Source organism: Phocoena sinus, chromosome 14, assembly GCF_008692025.1.
Source record: "Phocoena sinus isolate mPhoSin1 chromosome 14, mPhoSin1.pri, whole genome shotgun sequence".
NCBI lineage: Eukaryota > Metazoa > Chordata > Mammalia > Artiodactyla > Phocoenidae > Phocoena > Phocoena sinus.
This window is the reverse complement of record NC_045776.1, coordinates 8,328,797-8,348,054: the sequence shown is the minus strand read 5'-3', so window position 1 is coordinate 8,348,054 and position 19,258 is coordinate 8,328,797. Positions and strand designations below refer to the sequence as shown.

Sequence of the window (19,258 nt, the reverse complement as noted above, 5' to 3'; positions counted from 1 at the left end):
TATAGGTTTTACCTTGCTCCTTCATCTGTGACATTTTTTTTTGCCATCTCATATTTTTTTTCTTTGTTTTATGAGTGGGATTTTGTGCTTGTCTTACAGGTTGTTTGGCTTGAGACTTCCAACACTGAAGTTTGTAAGCTATTGGGTAGAGCTGGGTCTTGATGCTGAGATGAGGAACTCCGTGAGACCTCACTCTGATGAATATCCCCTGGGGTCTGAGATTCTCTGCTAGTCCAGTGGTTTGGACTCAGAGCTCCCACCACAGGAGCTTTGGCCCGACTCTGGGCTCGTGAACCATGATCCCACAGGCCACGTGGGCAGCAAAAAAAAAAAAGAACAATAATAAAGTAAAAAATAAAATTAGACTAGGAAGCTAACAGATATGGTAAAAAGAATATAAAAATAAAAATATAGATGAATCAACAACCGGAAGGTACATAAGTACCACAATAGTAAAGAAGAGGAGGAGGGAAAAGAAAAAAAAAGTGGGGGGGGAAATGCCTTGGCTGTGGAGGGGGGAGCCTAAGCAAGGAGGAGGTTTGGGTGGTGGGCAGAGCCAATGCTTGGGACCCCCAGGGCTGGAAAAGGCCCTGGGAGCTGTGGGGGGGTTGGGGCTTAGGCTCAAGTAACAGAAGGGGCCCAGGCGTGCCCCCCACCCCTGGTCTCAGAGGGCAGCGGACCTAACCTGGGAGCCCAGCAGGCTTCCTGGGCTTGAATGGGTGGGGCAAACACCCTCCTCTCCTCTCCTGCTCCTCCAGTCTGGGAGGGCCCCTCCCGCCTGCCTCTCCTAATCTCTCTGGCCTCAGGGACGCCAATCCTGTCTGGCTTCCATCTCTCCTCCCCCCTCAGTCCCCCTACGTCCTACCAGTTCACTTTGGGGTCCCTCCCGTCTCCTTGGGCATCAGAGTCACCCACCAGCAGCCAGCAGGCACCCTAGTTGTGGGAAGATGTTAACTCCGCATCTTCCCACACCACCATCTTGACTCCACCCTTCTCATTGTTTTAATTTGCACTTTCCTGATGACATATGATGTGGAACATCTTTTCATATGCTTATTTGATATCTGTATACCTTCTTTGGTGAGATGTCTGTTATCCATAAGTCTTGGGCCCATTTTTAGTTGGGTTGTTTGTTTTCTTATTGTTGAATTTACATAGTTACTGGTATATTTTGGATAACAGTTCTTTATTAGATATATTTTGCAAATATATTTTGTCTGTGGCTTGTTTTCTCTTTCTCTTGACATTGTCTTTCTAGAGCAGTTTTTAATTTTAATGAAGTCTAGCTTATTAGTTATTTCGTTCATGGATCATGCCTTTGGTGATGTATCTAAAGAGTCATCACCAAACCGAAGGTCATCTAGATTTTCTCCTAGGCTATCTATCTTCTATGAGTTTTATAGTTTTGTACTTTACATTCAGGTCTGTGATCCATTTTGGGTTAATTTCTGTTCAGGTTTAGTGTCTAGAGTAATTGTTTCTGCATGTGGATCCCTCTCCCTGTATTTAAGTTTGACATACATTTAGTTTCAAATTAGTTCTAGGACTCCTTACTTTTAGAAATTCTCCAAGGATTTTAAATGAAATTAAAGCAACTAAAATACACATGACATTACCTATTGCTAAAATTAGTCATGGCTCTGTTGACTTTTGGTAAAAGAGGGAGTGAGCTATCACTGAGCTATAGTTAACTGTGGACAGGAGAGAAGTAGAGTGATTTAGGAAGAGGTGTCCCCACTTCTTATTTGTGATTCCATGACATGCTTAGAGGATGAGTGTTAAAAGATCCAGGGGAGGGGGAGGGGTGGCATCAGCAATATGCACACTGCATTTAGGTTTCAGTTTCCAGACTTTTGAATGTGAGTCTACAGAATCACTTCTCCTGAGTTAATTTGCAACGAAGCAAGGATCAAAATCCCCAAAATATATCAAAACAAAAGAAAAACATCAACAAAATCTTTGCTGCAGTGTAGTACAATGGATTCAGAGTGTGTTGGTTGCTATGGCAAGGGGATATGCATACATCAGTGGCTATCTGTTAGCGTGGTGCGGGTGGAGTGACCTCACGACTGGAATCAGAGAAACACCTTAGGTGAACCATGGCTTGGACTCTTTGCCCACCTTGAGAGTTACTTCTAATCTTAGAACTCCAGTTTCCTCCTGTGTAGCACATACAAATTTACAGGATTATTGTAAGGATAGGAAATAACCTATATAGCTGTTTACCAGGAATGTATTAGGTCTTCAGTAAAAGGGTAATCATCTCCTACTGCTAGGAAATAACAAGATTCCTACTTTTTACCTCTTACTTCCAAAATCACAGTGCTTGTAATGAGGTTTTATAGCTGACTTGTCTGAAATGAAAATTCTGAATATTTGCAATTAATTACTGGAACATGCACATTGTTTTTAGGTGGCACTTCACTGGCCTGCAGAACACCATATTGTGCATTCTGTTGGGGTTTTTCTCCGTTGAAAAGGTCCATTTACAAGATGCCATTTTGATAAAACATGATGAAAAATAATACACTATTTCACCTGTCATTACTTGAATTGGCTGTTGGTATGTTTTGTTCTTTAGAAAACAAATTTATGACAGGAAATATTTGTGTTGAGTTTGAAAGTTTAATAACTATTTTCCCTAAATAATTACTGCCTCATAACACTAAGCTGTAGGAAAATTTTCCATATTTTATAAATGAAAAATAGAGGCTCTCAGGATAAAAAGAATTGAGACTCAATTCTAGGTCATTTTACTGAAAATCCTCTCTATACCTCGCTGTATTTACCTATCACAAAATGCAATGCAGCCATGACAGCATTAATAAGAGTTAAGAGTAAATGTACTGAGAAATTCTATTGGCATTAAGTAATGCTGAGTAAATAACTGGCTCTTCTAGGATGCTACCTTAATTTCACTTTGTGCACAATTGTTGTAATTGAAATACAGAGGAGCTTTTTCCTCTCAACAGGTCCTTATGAAGCACTGACACAGCACATGTCAGGTGCCAGGCTGATGAGCAAAATGACATGGTTCTGGTTTCATAAAACTTACGTTCTAGTTATCGAGTTCACTGCAGTCTATTATTGATGTCCTTTCAGCAGTATCAAGCAATGACAATTCATGAAGATCGAGCTTATAGATGAATATGTTTAGAAATGACTGAATCGTTACACTGCACACCTTAAATGTGTACAGTGCTGTATGTCAATCATATCTCAGTAAAACTGGAAGGAAGGAAGCTAGCAAACACATAAACATATACATATATACATATATACCTATATAAATAAAATAAATGACCCAATATTTCATCCTTGGGAATAATCACAATATTACATTTTTTCACAAGAAACTCAAACGATTCTTAAATTCACCCTTACTTTTAAGCATCAGTGACTACTTGTTTTCATACTTATTCTCCTGAACTCCTAATACTTCATGATTGGACTCTTGGATCTTATAATGTTCAAACCTATTTCCTATTTCCCTTTATTGAGATACTCTTAGCTTGATTCTGCCTCTCTGCCTTCTTAAACTTCAGGTTTCAGCTTAAGTATTGTTTCTTCAAATAACCTCCTCTGATTACTTAATTTACTGCAGGTCTTTCCCATAGCATCCAGGGTTTATTCTCCTTTACAAGATGTTGCCCAATTTATACTTATATATATACTTGTATTTTGACAATAGTATATCCAGTGCCTGAAAGATGCTCAATAAATATTTGTTAAACAGCTGAACAGTTGGATATTTATATATTTTCTCAATGTTTAATATTCATAAAATTGGAGGTCATTAAATCAACAAATATTTTAGTGTTTACTCTGGCTAGAATATACTTCTACATTAAAAGTTTTTAGAAAATATTTTTCAATAATTCCTTTATTACCTGAAATTCATTTAAGAGTAGTACCCACTATCAGTTAAAATTCATAGCATATTAGAGTTAGAATTAAAATGTTCTAGAATGTTTCTCTTGATCATTGGAAGCAAATCAATGGAATTCCATTTCAGTTTGATCAGTTATTAGAATTGCTTACAAAAAAACATGAAAGTTTAAAATATTACCTGATCTTTCCTTCATCATTTTAACTTGCATTTAATTGAATGGCTTTTAAGGTGGTAGATTTTCGTATGATTTTTAGAAAAGAATAATCTTACAAGAAAGAATTTTGAAAAATGAAATCAAAAATAAAACTGCTAATAATATTTATGATCCAATTTTCACAAAACCTTTACTTTTCTTGATATGTGTTATATACCTAAATTTATCAGATAATTGGCATGTCACTAAAAATCTTCAAATAGTAAATAATCACACATCATTATTTAAGCTTTGTTGTCATTACTGTTAATATAATTCCTTTCTTCAATTATTTTTTTTTTATTTAGAGTTTACTCATTCAAACCATCTATTACTTATTTAAAATCCTATTTGTACCTCTTATCTGTTATTAGGTATAAAACTGACTTCAGCAATTTCTTTTAAATGCCTAAAATTTTACAAAGACTTGACATAGCATTGTATTTGTCCTTGACCAAGAGTACATTTATTCTCCTAAAATTAATTTTTCATCACTAAGTTGGTGACTTTTATTACAACTTTATTATTTTCATTCTGATAAGTGATGTGATGTTAGTCAAAAAGTTTAAGCATTAATCTTAATAATTAAAGACATGTCATGTTCTAAATTGCATTTTGAAATACTGTTTTCACCTCATATCCCAAACAGGCATCCCAAATGTCAAATCACGTCATCTAAAATTTGATCCCTTAGTCTATTATATTTAATTGATAAACAAGGTCTAGTGCCAAGAATGTTATTTTAATTTCTTGTTTTTAAGAAGCTAAAGCCTCACTTAGATTTGGGAACAGAACATTTTTGACAATAATGGCACAATTATATGTGTATGAAAAAGCAGTTTTTAGACTTTTTTAATCAGAATTAATTTCCAAAGTTATTATTGAAGTCTAACAGTTTCTTAATGTTGACTTCTCTTTTAGAATTTAAAATGTCATGAGAACTACTTTAAAATAGTATAATACTGTTCAATACTTTGCCATCAAGCCATTTAAAACTAAGTGTAAAAATAAGTAATTTTCAATCTTTATCCATACCAAATAGTTTAAAAATACCTCATATTTTAATCATGTTGCCAATCTCTATTCCCTGAAAATCAAATTGGCCATTCACTCAGGTGAGTTTGATTATATTGTATAGTACTTTTTTTTTTTTTTTTTTTTTTTTTGGGTACGCGGGCCTCTCACCGTTGTGGCCTCTCTCGTTGCGGAGCACAGGCTCCGGACGCACAGGCTCAGCTGCCATGGCTCACGGGCCCAGCCGCTCCGCGGCACGTGGGATCTTCCCGGACCAGAGCACGAACCCATGTCCCCTGCATCGACAGGCGGACTCTCAACCACTGCGCCACCAGGGAAGCCCAATTGTATAGTACTTTAATCACGGCATTTATGATGTTTTATTACATTCACTTGTCTTTATTTGCAGTGCCTACAAGTTGAAAGCTATAGTAAATAACTGAATGAATGAGTAAATGAATACATGAACTATATCCATCCAACCAGAATTGCCCAAGAAATGATTTTGTGCCTTCTAAACTGATAAACGTTCATCAATTGAGTGGAGATTATTGACAAAATATTATCAGTTTTCCACTTAACGTATTTATTTGACAATATGGTCTGGTTGGTTATAGAAATAGTGCCATAACCAAGAAGGCAGGTATATTTATTTAGGGCATGGGTCTTAGGACTTTTGTGTTGTCCTCAACTTTTCAGACAAATAGAGTTTTCTTTTTAAAAATTGTATAAATGGACATATCCATAAACCTTTCTTAGTGGACGCCTGTTTGATGGGTGCCTGGCCTTTTGGCAATTACAAATGCTACACGTTGCTTTTCTGTGTTTTCTGTGTTTAGCTAGAGAGATTGCAGGCTGAAAATACATCCGAGTGGGACAAGAGGGAGATACTTGAAACAGAAAAACTAGGACTGGAAAGAGAAAATAGAAGGCTAAAGTTCCAAGTGAAAGACATGGAAGAGCTCCTGGATAGGAAAAATAGATTAATTGCAAACTCTCAAGGTCCTGATTTCAAGAAATCACAAATTGAACTACAGGAAAAAAACAAGGTATGGGTACTCTTTGGAAGCAGATGTTCTCACTTTCTGTATATTCCTGCCCTGATGTCTAGTAGATGCTGCTTTAACTTTCACATACCTCAAATCTGAATATTTTCTTTTGTACTATCTCATATCTGATAGTTTGATTTTTTCCCATTGTAATATAAAAAATATATAAAATGTTCATGATAGGAAAAGAGAGTGTGACAAATTTTGTATGAAGATGTTAAAATATGACAAATCTGAGAGTTTCAAGCTTTTCCAAAAGGAAGAAAAACATGAAGTAAGGGATGAACCTTTGTGTGTTTGGTTTCCTGTTACAGCTTTGTCTCAGTTTTCCACGCAACTGATCTTATTTTCAATGAGTATATTTCTCCATTAGTTTGGGCAACTATGTAATAAGCATTTGTCAATAGCTATGGTAAGTATCTGCATAAACATTTAAATGTAGCTGGTTCACTCCTATTTGGTTTCTTTTTAGTTAGTCTCAGAAAAATTATTTTTGAGTCAATTAAACACATCGTGTTACAAATAGCCTTTATAGGCTATGACATAAATGTTAAAACCAGAATTAAATTCAAATTTTGACTTTGGGAAATTTAGGTTGTTTTGGAATTGTTTTGTCCTAAAGCCAACAGACATATTTACTGCTATGGATGGGAAATTTTTTTTTTTTTTTTTTGCGGTACGCGGGCCTCTCACTGTTGTGGCCTCTCCCGTTGCTGAGCACAGGCTCCGGACGCGCAGGCTCAGCGGCCATGGCTCACGGGCCCAGCCGCTCCGCGGCATGTGGGATCTTCCCGGACCGGGGCACGAACCCGTGTACCCCGCATCGGCAGGCAGACTCTCAACCACTGCGCCACCAGGGAAGCCCTGGATGGGAATTTTTGATAAATGGCTTTTAGATTTTTAAAATATTCTCTTAGTGGCAGTTGTAATTTATGTGTTTTAGTGTCAACATGCCACAAAACATATACAGCTTGTTTCTATTTCTTCCATGAAAGTGTCTATAGTACCTTAATGCACAATTGTATTTTTTTCACTCAATTCCTTTGAGTTAAAAGTGAGTTTGAAAAGTTCATATTTTTGAGTTATGTAAGTAGTTCATACTCATATGAGCTCTAATAGCTAAATGGGCAGAAAAATTGAATTCTATATTACTTATTCTTTGTGATGTTAGGGATTTATTGCAAATGCAAGATTAAATTGGATTAGTGTTTCATGACTTGGCAATGCAAATAACTGAAGTTAACTGTTATGGTCAGTGATCATAATTTTCTATTATACGGATTCATAAACCATCCGTAACGGTGTATGGTTCTGACATGTACACAACTGATAAATCTGTAGAGAAATTTTTGCAGATTGCCATTGTGAAAGCACAATTGTTTCGATTATGGAACAAGTTTTGGTCATCAAAATATCTGTTTCCCTTTGGTTCACTTGAACAGAACAAGCATTTATTTATATTATACTCTGTGTCAGTCACTGCTCTAGATGCTGGTGATGTGAAGATGAATGCATTTAATTTTTCATTTATTTTTGGCCGCGTTGGGTCTTCATTGCTGCACGCGGGCTTTTCTCTAGTTGCGGCGAGCGGGGGCTACTCTTCGTTGCGGTGCGCGGCGGTGGCTTCTCTTGTTGCAGAGCATGGGCTCTAGGCGCGTGGGCTTCAGTAGTTGTGGCACGCAGGCTCAGTAGTTGTGGCTCGTGGGCTCTAGAGCGCAGGCTCAGTAGTTGTGGTTCACAGGCTTAGTTGCTCCGCAGCATGTGGGATCTTCCCAGACTAGGGTTCGAACCTGTGTCCCCTGCATTGGCAGGCAGATTCTTAGCCACTGTGACACCAGGGAAGTCCCAAGATGAATGAATCTTTATCTTGCCTAGCATGGGCTTAGAGTCTGTCTGGGGAGATATACACAATATATCTATGTGTAACAATATACACATAAATTGTTATCAGTATTACATTGTGATGATTGCTAAGAGTAAAGTGGAACGAGAACTCAGATAAAGAAGTAATTCACTCTATTCCACTTTGATGCCTTTCTAGTTATATCAAACTGTTATAGCATAAAGTGTGTCATTTAGGAAATATGAGGGCTGGTTGGGGTCTGTTTGGACCTAGTATATATGCCAATTTCTTGTCCTGTTAACAGGCCACCCTAACTTTAGACCTGGGCTCTTTGGGACCAATGTAGTTCTTTGGCCTAGAACTGAACAGACCTTGGAAACTGGGAAGATTCTGGAAGGTCTGAACAACTCAGTGGGTGTGCTCATCAATCAGAAGACTATTCCCTAAGTGTACATCATTTTGATGGCTGGGAGGAGGTGTTAGCAATATTTTACAATCTTCATTAAGAATTCAGACTCACCACTTAAACCAAAATAATTACTTGTCGTGGAGCAGCTGTTGGTCAAAATCCTTGGTGCCACAGAGATCCCCATAGGTCAAAATATCAAGATTCAGATGTCCCCAAATGTCAAATGAATCAAAGCTGCATATGGAACATGCCAAAGGCCAGGGAATAGTATAGATGTCATTATAACACAAAGCTAAATTGTGGTTTTAACATTTCAATGAAAACTAATCTATATGTATAAAATTATGTGCATAAGTACCATAAAGGAGAAACACGTATATGTATGTATATAAGTACCCTATTGAATTACCAGATATCTAAATGCATAAAAGTACTATATATGAGTGAGATGGGCAAATAGGTGCTGGCATATACGAGACACAACTGTAAACATCACTCATCATCGGCCTCTAAAAGAGATGTAAGGTATCTTACCACATTATATTTACATCTAATCACATTTAACAAATATCTGTGGCAGATACAATTCTACTTGCTGCTCATAGAAATCTCCATATCAATAAATTTTGTTAATTTCTTGAGTTTTAACAATCTCATTATTCAATGAAATTTTTATAAATCCTACTTATTTGGGAGGGGAGGACTTTTACATAGTGTTTTTGGCTTTAGTATTATAAGGAATGCATTTTTAAAGAAAATGGCTTTCAATTTTAAATCGTACTATTAATTTAAAGACAAAGATTCTTCCTCACACAAGTGATTTCATCACATAAATCTCCATCTGGTAGTTGCTTTTATAGCTTATGTTTAAGGTTATGTGTGTATCATTTTTTTACAATTAATAAAAAGCAGTATACCTGAATTTTTAATGGCTAGATTGGAAAATTATTACTCTAGTAGTAGCAAATTATTTTTAAAGCATAAACCACTGCCACAGACTTTTCTAGAACAGCTTCAGCATGTGGATCTTTTGGTTTGTCATTGCTTTGGGTAATAGTTGCACTGTTCCATGGCTTTAGTATAATCGACAGAGCAACTGATATCTGATAATGGACCTTCTGCAGCAGTATTGAGGATACTCTTATCAGAATGAAGCTGCATTTTAAATGATGGCAAAGATGCTTGAGAATAGCTTTGGAAAACAGCTAAGAGAATAGCTTTGGAAAAGGAATCAAAGTGTGTGGTTTAAGAGGAGAACCATGGAGCTACACTTGAAACTCTGACTCCACGGCCAATAGGTAAGTGTGCTAGCGATGCCTGATCATTAGTCTGTGTATCTCCATACAACATTAAAAAAAAAATCCACTTATGAATATACAGAAACACATACATTGGGATCATTAATATTTCATATTTTTAAAAACGTATTCCAGGCAGTCAGCAAATTTGAATTCAGTTACCTGAAATATTTGTTAAAAAATGTTCTTCATTTTCTTTCACAAGATCAATGTCACTAAAAATTTGAAGTGTATTAAAAATTATGGTGATATCTAAAGTAGGGTGTTCATGTCATACTGTAATGTGGAAAGAAATTACTAATACTTTTTTTAGCTCCTACTTTTTGAGTTTCCATGTTATGAAGAATAATAAAATAAAATATTTTAAATTAGTAAAATAGCATCTCCAAATAACATAATCAGATTAACATATTATTCAATTAATAATCATTAAATATAATCATTTAAAAATGCTAAATTCATAAATCTCATATAGGCATAAAATGAACACATGTGAAAGGTTTTATTTAATCCATTCATTCCTGAAGAAACCAGTAAGATGTTATAGCCAGTTGAGAGAAGTATCTAAGTATCAGACAAGGGACAACCAGGAATGCTGAAATGAATTTGGTTAATAGATGCAAAACTGATTTTTTCCGTGAGGGGTAAGGACATAAATTGCACTGCCACCAGGCAAAATTAATCTGCAGCTCTATGGATGAGAATAATATGCATTGCTGTGGGTTATCTAGAAATTACAGAGTTGTGTGTAAAATACCTTAAAGACACTGAAAGTTGCTCGTCCCTTTAGAGTGAGAAAACCCTACCTGGAGGACTGTGTTAGAAAGGACCATCTTCTCCAGGGCTTGGTGAAAAGAAAAAAATAAAAATAAACAGCTGTATGTACTTTGCTAATTCTAATCCCTGTCTGAGCTCTTACTTGTCCCGTTTCTCCCTTTGTTCACTTCTTTGAACTTCAGGACAGAGGATAAGAAAAGATGAATGAGAGAAAAGGAAATGAAAAGTGGGGTTTGTGACCACCATAAAGTGATAAAACCTAACAAAACAACCAAAGAGGAAACAGACACATATAACCTAATGTTTATCAAAATATGTCATCATTTTGCTGTAATGGAGAAAAGTAGAACTGCAATTCCCAATGATTTTTTAAAAAATCATGATGCCTATCCTATAAAGGCTGATTTGCTTTCTTCAATGTATGGCACAGATTCTTGTGCTTGTGAAGCCTTAATTCTGTTGATGTGCGGTATATGTATTTCCCATTGCAAACAATACTTTTTCGAGTGAAATGTTATTGGAAAAAGTGGTCAGTATTCGACTGAGCAAAGCCCCATGGACTAGTCGACATGCCTCTCATGAAGAGCTTTGGAAGCTTTTTTTCTTAAATCATTCTGGCAACTGATTCCCTTCATTCAGGTCACATAATGGGTCATTCTCAGAAAGTTAATGTGACAGAGTGGTAATTGATGTGTCTCAGGAAAATGATGAATTAATCTGAAAGTGGAAAGGCATTCAAAGTCAATTCCTAATGAATTTACTGAGAGTGTCCATTCCTACAACAAGGAATGGCATTATATTTATTTTGCTTGGCAACTTTGTCTTCAGAAATATTTTGTTTCCATTCAGTGGTGTAGCAGTCACACCTATGGATCTGTTAATTTTTCCCCATTCATTATTGTTCTTCCAAAGCCTGCTTCTACTCATAGAATTATTGAACAATTTAAGAATAAACAATAATTTTATCTATTCTTTTACTGTTGTGAAGTAGTAATAATTTAAATATAGAACATTACAATTTGATATTATTAGATAGTATCACTTTGTCTTCCTTTAGCTGTTCTTAGCCAGCTTTGTTCTCTGAAATACATTAGAAATTTCAACTTTTAATATAGTTTTTAATATAAACTTTTATTACTGTAGAGACTTTTAGATATATGGAAAATTTTAACCCTTTTGTATGTGAAGTTTGTTATATTTTGTTTATAAAAAATGAAAATAATTTATTTTGAGGAATGACGTGTATATCAAAACACTAGGCTACACACAAGACATTCTTCAAAATAAATTATTTCATGAAATTTAGAAACACACCCGTGATTTCGTACACATTTTAACAAAGGTGAATGGGATTGTGTGGTTTGGGCAGAGCAATGTCCTTTTGCCCAAGAATTTCTGAAGTTAGCAGAGAGAAAAATGCTTAAGTACCATTTACTAATGTCATAAGGAAGGTATCTACTGAAAGTGCCCCACTGAACTGAAATAAATCAATATACTGCAAAATAGGGTGGCATTTACTTGAATATGATTGCTTTCACCCCTTCTCAAATACACACACACGTGCAGGCACATACACATACACGCACACACACATGCAATGAATTGATTTCTACAAGATTAATTCTAAAATAGGAGTATTAGTTTTCTTCCTGTTTTGTCATTCTCTACTGGAGCAAAGGTACACACATAAGATTTTGTATGTGTGAAGCATTATTTCTAGGAATAAATTATTGCTGGGTGGAGTTTCACTTTCTCTTACTAAAACACCAAATCTTGTCATGTCTTGTTAAATTAAAATTATGAATATTAAATCTCAGTCCACAGAGGTTGGTACGTTCTCATAAATGTGTGGCAGATTAATAAATAAATGTATGTGTTTATACTTTGATTTTCATTATTTAAATTTTATTGTGTATTTTGATTTATCTTTAATTCTTGTAGTCTCCCTTTTATTCTATTACAGGGCAAATGTTAGACGACAACAAAGTCTGTAGGGTTAACGGAAGCTTTTATCATCTTTTAAAACCTCCTTCTTGTGTATCAAATAAATTACATTTTGTCCCATAACCAGTTAAAATGAAGATGTAAATTTTGATACTTCAGGTCACTTATATTTTACAGAATTAGAACTTCATGAAATTTTATAAGTTGTGATATTCAAGTATGAAATTATATCTCATTTTGTATTTGATATGACTAGCATACTACTAATAATCCACTATTTTATTATAAAATGACTGGCAGTTCCCATAGCTGCTATCAGTTGATTTATATTAGCTTGATTTAAAGCAGTGATAAAAAAATAATATTTAGCTTCTTATTTAAAATGACAAAACACTATGGTTATAATATTTCTTTAAAATTAAAGCTAAAATTAAAAATAAAACTATAAGATTAATGGAAACTCAGATAACTTTAATAGGTCTGAAACATTCACTATTTTTTTCTTTATTTTTCTTTATCTTAAAGTGAAATCACATTACATGAAATTAACCATTTTAAAGTGAATAACTTAGTGGCATTTAATATATTGACAGTGTACAATCACCTCTAACTGATTCCAAAACATTTTCATCATCCCCAAAGGAAATCCTCTAAGCATTATACAGTAACTCTCCCAAGTCCCCAGCAACCACAAATCTGCTTTCCATCTCCATGAATTTACCTATTCTGGCTATTGCATATGAATGGAATCATACACGTAACCTTTTGTGTCTGGCTTCTTTAACATAACGTAAGGTTTTCGAGGTTCATGTCCTTTGCAGCAAGCATCAGTACTTTATTCCTTTATTGGCTGTATAGTATTTGATTGTATGGATATACCACAATTTGTTCATCCATTCATGAGCTAATGGACACGGGTTGTTTCCATCTTTTGGTTCTTTTGAACAGAGGTATTATGAACATGCATGTACATGTGTTAATTTGGATACAAGTTTTCAATTTTTTTCAGTATATATCTAGGAGTAGAATTTCTGGGTCATATGGTAATTCTATATACAACTTTTGGAAAGACCAACAAAAATTTTTTTTTTTTTAACGACACAATGTATGAGAATTCCTATTACTCCAGATCCTCAGCAACACTTGTTCTTTTTTGGTTTTGTCTTTTTAAAATTATACCCACCCTAGTGGGTGTGAAGTGATATATCATGTTGTGGTTTTGATTTGCATTTCCCTTGTGACTAACAGTGTTGAAAATCTTTCTATGTGCTTCTTGGCTACTTGTGTATCTTCTTCAGAGAAATGTCTGTTCAAGCCCTTAGCCCATTTTTAAATAGGGTTGTTTGCCTTTTTGTTGAGTTGTGAGAGTTCTTTGTATATTTTGAATACTAAACTCTTCTCAGATATATGATTGGCAAACATTTTCTACCACTCTTTAGGTTATCTTTTCACTTGCTTGATAATGTCTTCTGATGCATGCAGTTTTGTTTTGTTTTGGTTTTTTTTTTGCATGCAGCTTTTAATTTTAATGAATTCCAATTTATTTTTTTTTCTCTTGTTGTTCATGCTTTTAAAGTGTCATTTCTAAGAATCCATTGCTAAATCCAAGGTTATGATGATTTACTCCTAAGACTTTTATAATTTTACCTGTTAACGTTTAGATCATTGATCCAATTTGAGTTAAATTTTGTAGTTGGTTGTAAGATAGGGGTCCAACTTCATTATTTTACATATGGATTTCCAGTTGCCCCAGCACCACTTGTTGAAAAGACTACTTTTTTCCCTATTGAATGGTCTTGGCATCTTTGTTGAAAATCAGTTGTTAATAGATGTATGGGTTTATTTTCTGGATTCTCAGTTCTATTCCATTGGTCTACATGTTTACTATTATGCCAGAGAATTCACCTACCTTTGTAGTAAGTTTCAAAATCAGAAAATGGGAGTCCTCCAACTTTGTTCTTCTTTTTCAATATCATTTTGGATATTCAGGGCCAATTGAAATTCCTTATCAATATGAGGATGAGCTTTTCCATTTCTGCAAAAAATGCCATAAGGAGTTTGATATGGACTCCTTTGGATCTGTAAATGACTTCTGGGAGTATTGAGATCTGCTGAATATTTGTGTTTCTCCAAAATTCAAAGGTTAAAACCTAATCTCTAATGTGATGGTATTTGGAGGTGGGGCCCTTGGGAAGTGATTAGGTCTGAGGGCAGAGCCCTCATGAATGGAATTAGTGCCTTTATAAAAGAGGCTCCAGAGAGCATGCCACATTATTATTCAATGAAAGTGGTAACTGCTAAATGTGTGATTCAACTCATATATAACAGGAAAATAGGACCAGAGGTTAAAGAATGAAAGAATAAAACTCTTATCCTGGGTCCATGCTCAAAATTTGAGTAATTTTGGTGAAGTAATACTCTTTGTGCTTTAGTTTTTTAATTTTTAAAAGAAGAGTTTGGAATAAATACCTGAGACTCTTCCATTACCCAAATTCATGATCCTATTATGTTTTCCAAAATTTAGCTACTGATTTAAATAAAGACACTCATTCAGGTTCATGAGGACAACGTAATATTTCTTTGGAATTTCAGTTTATTTTCACTAAAATAGCTGTTGGCTCCTGGTACAGCTTAGTGTACTCTTTCTACTTGCTGAATCTATTTCTTTTTAATTCACACAGTTAAATTTAATATGGTTGTTGACATAATTGAGAGATTTTTCATTTCATATTTCTCTGCTACTGGCCATCACTTTCTGTTTCCCTATCAATTTATTATGCTTAATTTAATAGTATTTAAATCTCCACAGCATTTGGCAGCCTTTCTAATTCACTCTAAATTCTAGGAAAATCGAGGAGAGGATGCATCAACACATCAGTAACTAACAAGAATCATCTCTTTGCTTTTTAACCAATTTCTATTTAATTTTCTATTACATAGTTTCTTTTTTTTTTCTTTTGTGAGTGTGGCTCTATTTTAGTGCAAAATGTATAGGAAATCAATCAAAAATAATAATTACATATAACACTCATATTTCACACTCTATTTTCTATTACTCTGAAAGCATGTTACTTCATGTACATTTGGTAGAATTTACATGGTGAAGAGAAGGAATTTAAAAAGAGGTTAGATGTTCTGATCTCCTAGAGTAGATGTTTCTTAATATCGCATCCTGATCCTATCTGTCCCAGATTGGGTGCTGTCTGAAAATAAAAATTCTGAATTAGTAGGCATGTGACTTGGGAACTAGAAATGTATCTATTTTAAAACAAATAGCTAGGTGACTTCTTTGTGCTCTAAGACTTGGAAAACCACCAGTTAACATCAACGTTCTCAAAATATTTTATAATACCCTTTGTGATAACTGTCATGACTTCAGGTTGGTTCTCATTTGGCATTACTGAAGTTTGTGTGTGTGCGTGTGTGTGTGTGTATGTGTGTGTAACTTTAGGGAGGATGATGATTGGGGTAAATATCATCTGTTAATGGTAATTTTTAATTATTTATTTTCAAGGATGTTTTATACACTTTAGAGTGAATTTAAATAAATATCACAAATGAAATTTATTTTCCAATCTGCTACACCAGTGCTTGAAAATCTGGTTCTCTTTGCACTGGAGGCATGTTGGTGGCTGTTTTAGTGGCATGTCCTTGACAGTGTGGAGGACAAGCAGTGAAATGTGAGAGGTCTGCCATGCCAGGGTGAGGCAGGTTTAGGGGAGCAGTAACGTATGGAGAAATAATTAGCTGGCTGAGTCTGTATTACAAGACTAATTTTACCTTTAGCCAGTTGAAATTAATTATCCTACCTTAAGCCAGATAGAATTAATTCAGTTTCTCCCAAAGAAACTGTGTATTTGGCATGATTGGGGGCTGGGGTGTAGCTGGAGTATTTTTTACCCGTATTAACGAGCATCTTATAATTAGTACTATGTCCTTTGGCTCTATGTACAATACAGGAAAAAAGAAAAAAAATTCAGATCTACAAATTTTTAAAACCCAAATGTGTCCTTCTCTCCAGATAATTATCTGAGTTTTAATGTTTTCTAGTCTATATTTGAATGAGTCACTGCTTATTAGCCTAACCTGTACTGTATAAGAAATGTCCCTCTTAATATTTCTTCTTGTTAGATTTGTCTTATCTACTTTTTGCTTATTAGCAGGTAATCCATTTTAAGAAAGAAAACATCAATTTCAGTCTGCTTTTAGTTTTAATAGCTGTATAAGAAGTATAAATGAAGAATTATTTTTCAAAATGAGTTAAAAGGATTTTAAGGTTTTTTCCTGTAATGTAGGGAACACGAGCTTTCAAATGTTGTAATCCATCTCACTACTTATTTCACATGTTTGTAACATATAATTTACAAAGAATAAAAAGATAACATTAAGACATGATTTTATAAAAGGTTCAAATTATCTCATCCTATCTAGTGTAGGTATAAGAAATTTCATTTAAAGCCAGGTAGCACCTACTTTCATTAGTCTGTTGATTTAATCCACAAACATTTACTGAATTCTGTATCACTCAGAGTTCGGGTGTAGGGATCAGAAAATAGCTAAATAACAAAAGTGTACAATGCAAGGAATCAGATGATTTCAAAGGATCGGGGGAGCAGACTCTGCTTTAGATGTACAAGAAAGACTCCTGGTAGACCACCATGGAATGAGCCTAACTAGAGAATGGGTTCCCCCAGGAATTTATCAGGAGGACATGGGGCTCGGATGTCCCTGTTTCATCCATACCTCCATGATCACTCCACCTTAGCTACAAGCTGGGGGTAAGGAAGTCACCCATAGCATTGGGCCTGCTAGCTCTGTAACTTCTTGTTGACTCTCTTCCCACTGAAATCAGCTCTAAATCCAAGCCTCGCTTGAGAGCATCTCTTTTCCAGCATCTAAATCTTAATCTGAAACTCTAGCTACAAGAGACTCAGGAAAACACAAATGTTTAGCATTACAAAAGGGGGAACTAGAAGGAGTCTGGAAAAATGTTGATATAGTCAATCTATTGTATGTTTCAGACAGACACAGTGTAGATAGGGGATATAAGGGTGGCAAGACACACGCTATTACAGCTGTCCTCCTGAAAACTACAGTCAAATCAAATCATCAGCGTAGAGATCTACCATGGTGACTCTGTTAAATGCTGCATATTAGTAGATTCATGTCATTGCTTCTTCCTGGGAAATGATGATTCAGATTGCGATCAGAAAGATGGAAGGAAATAGTTACCTGGAAGAGTGATATAAGAGCATTCCACACCAAGTGAAGAAGGGCAAGAGCTCATTTGCTACTGGTGAAGTTTGTTTTTTAGGGGAAATTAAGTTCCTTGAAAACCACTAATTTTCTTTTCTTTTCTTTTCTTTCCTTTTCTTTTCTGAGATTATTTTAAGTGTCTCATGGCTTTGGGGAGAGATACTTGGAAGAAAGCTGAGGTTCTGAGACTCTGCAGTCTATGTCTACTGTCTCCCAAGTCCCTGGGCTGGTGATAGAATTTCAAGGAATGCTGGTGAGTCTAGGGAGGAGACTTGCTCAGCCAGAGTTCGTGTGCCGTGGAAATGGTAGGGCAAGCACAAAGAGAGGGTCATGGGATCTCCTAAATTAACCTCCTAACTAGCCCCCTGGAAGAATCTGGCAGTTATACTTAGTTGGTGCAGCTAAAGGAATTGTTATGTTATGATCTTTTCAAGTTGCTTTATCCTTAGATCCTGTTGTTCTCTGTCCAAATGTATCAGCACTGAAATTAAAGTACCTTTGTATATTGTTTTAGGGACTTCCTCCATGAATTCAGATTATTCTTGGTGTATGCTAATGACACAGTTTAGTTTCTTTAATTATCAAGCCTGTGTCAAATGGTTAGTTTCGACGTTTTCTGTTACCATCCTCAGCAAAATACTTGTTGATTACTTATTTACCTAAGAATGGCAATGTTTTGCTCTGAATCTTTATCTCTTTTTATTCCAAAAGCCGGAAGTACAAGCAGTGTTTGCCTCACCATAGAAATACAGAGTTATTTTTATTGGTATACAACCTGAAAATAAATCTCAAGTAGAAAATGGACAGGGTGACACTGTCACTCCTGACATAAGAATATGCCCACTCCTTTTGTTTGCCATATGCATACTATAGAAACACATATTACATTTTCCCCTCTTTATACACACAGACATGCAGAGCTACATATACACAAGACATTGTCACATATACATATGACGATGTGGTAGGCCAAATAGTGATAAATCCAATATAATAAAGACAAGTAAGAAGTTCCTAATTTTTTTTTTTTAGAATAATGACATGGTCACCTGAGATCAGAAGATATAAAATCTACACATAAATCTCTATTTTATCAAAGCAAAACTTAGAAAATTAAATACTTTTGGAGATTCAACACTCATTTTGTCTTCTAAAGCCTCGTGGATGGTTGTTGTTTACAGGCCCCTAACCTCTATTCACCTGGCTTCTACTTAACATGCATTGGTTTCCCTCTAGGTTCAACTCCATCCCCAAATTTCAGGCCCCATCTTGTGGGTAGGGCTGACACCCCCTCTACCTCTAGTTTGGGTAAGTGATTCATCTTTAGCTAATCAAAATATTTAAGTTTTCTGGGCACACACACTAGTATGGGCAAGTAACCATATCAGAGACAATTTAGTGTAATGATGCTTAGACTTTTCAGAGACACATTTTCTTGTCTGTTAAAATTAAACCTGAAAAAATATAGCTTTAGAGCTGTAAAAGCCATCTTCCCATCACATGGAGCCACCTGGAAAAGTGAGAGCAGAAGCCTCGAGAGGGACCTGACCAGGAGACACACTGAGCCTCTGCCTTCAACATGG

At 35.4% G+C, this 19,258-nt stretch overlaps 1 protein-coding gene across 1 annotated transcript in view; it reads left to right on the top strand.

Moving 5' to 3' along the window:
* CCDC102B (coiled-coil domain containing 102B) overlaps positions 1-19,258 on the top strand; it is a 184,066-nt gene that overhangs the window by 65,463 nt on the left and 99,345 nt on the right. The window contains exon 5 of the mRNA XM_032603340.1: positions 5,939-6,148. Coding sequence (XP_032459231.1) covers positions 5,939-6,148 — 210 coding nt within the window. The remainder of the gene's footprint in view (positions 1-5,938; positions 6,149-19,258) is intronic.